Consider the following 3,349-nt stretch of genomic DNA (forward strand, 5'->3'; position numbering starts at 1 on the left):
GTCGTTCACGCTGTTCGTCAGCGGCGCGCGCGCCTTTAATGCGACACGGCAAACGGACGCGCGAGAGCCGGACTGAACCAACCAACCGAGCTCCCCGCTCTCCCCACCCACCCCGGTGAAAGAATAGCGGAGAGAGGAGAGGAGAGGAGAGGAGGGGATAAAGAGGAGCTGAGCTGCTTGTGCACATCGAGCGCGCGCACGGTGCGAAAGGATGGCGGCGTGTTTGGCGCGCGCGGTGCTGCGCGTGCTGAGCTGCTTCAGCGTGTCGCGGGTTTTGGCCGGTAAGTGCGCGAGCGCATCGAGACAAAAGGCAACAGGCTTTTCACCAGGGTTGTGGAATTCGGAGTGTGTGTGTGTGTGTGTGTGTGTGTGAGAGAGAGAGAGAGAGAGAGAGAGAGGTGGATTGCATGCATTGCACGCGACCATGTTTAGCGTCCTCATGTTGTACTGCAATTACAGATGACAACAGCAGGCCAGATGCATGACTCTACAGTCATCTTACACACTTGTTGCATGCACACACACACACACACACACACACACAGATAGGAAGTTATATTTTCAATTAAAAAAATAAATGAACTGTTACATTCAATCGATAGATAGCATTTCATGCAAATTAAGGACATAAATTCTAAAGTATTATATAATTATGTCCATTTATAATTCTGTAAAATGAACAATGGCGTTTTTATTGTTGACGTGCAAATATAAAGATAATCAAATAATTTAACACCACATCTGTCATATCTTCCCTGTCCGCATTTTCCCATTTATGCATAACAGAGGCAGCCAAGAATGAAGGCAGGGAATAGATCCAGTAGAACTCGTACTGATCCATTTGCCTCCTTTGAACAATCAGACCCTGATCACAGTCATCACATCTCTGCAAACATGTGATGCTGAGGCTGTGCGGGAATTCCTCGCGTCATACCATCAGTCTGTGAACGTCATACCATCGGTGTTTATTGCATGAATTAAAAAAAAAAAATCACGTGATGAGATCAGATCAGATGAAGATCTTTCCTGAGGCAGGATTTCATCACGAGACTCAGAAAAGATTGAGTGTATAAATTTCAACGAAATATCAAAATTTATCAAGCATCATGTTTGTGTGCTGATCATTTGGGAAGCACAGACTTTCCAAGTTGGGGACGTGGTTAAAAATAAAGAGTCACAGCGGATGTTGATATGAATGTGACATCAAATGTGAGTGCTAATTTTGAATATGAACTGTTCTATCTTTTTTTTTTTTAGTCAGTCAGGCAAAATTCACCATGAGTTGGCCTAGGGGTTAGTGTGTCCACCTCTTGACCAGGAGATTAGGAGTTCTATTCATGGTTAAGTCCAGTGGCAAACGATTAATATTAGAGCTGGGACTTGAGCTCAGCTAAAACTTAGCCAGACAACAAAAAAGCAACAGGGCAAAGGATTTTGTAAGAGATTAGCAGCAGGTTGCCTGGTTGCTCTGTTGTGTGTACAGTAGCTGTCGATGTTGATTTTAAAAGTAACTCAGTAAATTACACAGGGAAATGAATATTTAAGTCTGAGTGAAAAATACTGTAGTGAGCATGCAGCATGGAAGAAGAGTCTGGAGCCAGAAATCTTAGTTTCTCAGTCGTTAGTCTGTGCTACTTGCTCTCGATAGATAGCACTGGTTTGACTGCTTTATTAGAATTCGCTAACACTACTGATGAATGCTACACCGGCTGGAAGGTGACTTCTCTGCAGCACTGATGGCGCTGACTCGCAGTTAAACTCGTGTTGGCCCATCGTTATAGTCTCTCCCACTATGAATCAAAATCTGATTGGTTAATTCATCCATCACTTCCTACATAAACATACACTGCCATGGCCTTCTGTCCTGGCAATGAAGTCCTAACCAATGAGTGAGCAGCTCTAAACTCTTCTCAGCCAAGAGACAACAAACAAACAAATCTCATTGGATAACTTGATTACAAGAGAATAATTATAATGGAATTATGAAAGATTGAAATAAATTAAATATAATATTTGAAATGCTAAGGGCGGCACGGTGGTGTAGTGGTTAGCGCTGTCGCCTCACAGCAAGAAGGTCCGGGTTCAAGCCCAGTGGCCGGTGAGGGCCTTTCTGTGTGGAGTTTGCATGTTCTCCCCGTGTCCGCGTGGGTTTCCTCCGGGTGCTCCGGTTTCCCCCACAGTCCAAAGACATGCAGGTTAGGTTAACTGGTGACTCTAAGTTGACCGTAGGTGTGAATGTGAGTGTGAATGGTTGTCTGTGTCTATGTGTCAGCCCTGTGATGACCTGGCGACTTGTCCAGGGTGTACCCCGCCTTTCGCCCGTAGTCAGCTGGGATAGGCTCCAGCTTGCCTGCGACCCTGTAGAACAGGATAAAGCAGCTAGAGATAATGAGATGAGATGAGATTTGAAATGCTGATATGTTTGGGCTTCTCTGAAGGCCAAAAAGGCCTTGATGGTTCCCCTCTGGTCAGGTCACAGCAAAGACCATGTGGTGAGGCTGTGATACAGATGTGATTAGGGAGTCAAACTCTCATGGTTACCAGAGGACTGGACCCTCACTGTTACCTGAGATGCGGCAAGAGGTGAGAGACTGAGGGCTACTGAAACGGAGATCGGCCATGCCCGGTGTGCCTTGTAAAATTCACATCTTGTCATTAATGAGACTCAACACCCCATTTTGCATTTCCGGTTGAGAGTACACTGTGCACATTCTGGCTGCTGCTTCTCACCAGAGCTTTTTATTTTATTTTCCCTTTTGTTTTTCTTTTTGGTGTTTGTGTAGTTTGATGTTTGTTTTTTGTTTGAGTGTTTTATCCACTGGTTGTGGTGTAGCTTCGGACCCAGTTTTGTGCGTCGGTTTCCTCCAGGCCTTGGTTCACTGTGGGTGATGCCTGTGCTCCTCGCTATGGACTGCAGTGAGCTCATTGCTCTTTTAACATCGTGGTTGTCCAGCGCTCTGAGTGACGATGCTTCTGTGCTCACTTTGTGGATCCATGGCACGGTGTTCTGAGCGATGTTGCCCAGTGGCGTCGCGGTGGCTGTGCAGGTGGCGTGGGACTTATTTTTGTGTCTTTTGGTGGGACTATGGGTAGCTACACCATTGGAATTACATCCTGACCTTGTTTGGTGGACTTTTTTCCCCCTTAATTGTAAAGTGACCTTGAATATGACAAAGGCACTATAAAAATTATTATTATTATTATTATTATTATTATTATTATTATTAAAAGATCGAAAAAAAAAATTCTGAATCAGAACCGCTTGAATACACACCAATTCTGAACTCGGACACACACTGAGGAACTTCTGAGGAAGAATTGAAGGCGACACAAGCGCAAAGCAGACAGC

General features: G+C 44.9%; 1 protein-coding gene across 1 annotated transcript in view; it reads left to right on the forward strand.

Annotated features, from left to right (window-relative positions):
• Positions 1-211: 211 nt before the first annotated feature.
• fndc5a (fibronectin type III domain containing 5a) overlaps positions 212-3,349 on the forward strand; it is a 12,514-nt gene continuing 9,376 nt past the window's right edge. The window contains exon 1 of the mRNA XM_060924587.1: positions 212-281. Within this exon, the coding sequence (XP_060780570.1) occupies positions 212-281 (70 nt within the window). The remainder of the gene's footprint in view (positions 282-3,349) is intronic.

Source organism: Neoarius graeffei, chromosome 7, assembly GCF_027579695.1.
Source record: "Neoarius graeffei isolate fNeoGra1 chromosome 7, fNeoGra1.pri, whole genome shotgun sequence".
Taxonomy (NCBI): domain Eukaryota; kingdom Metazoa; phylum Chordata; class Actinopteri; order Siluriformes; family Ariidae; genus Neoarius; species Neoarius graeffei.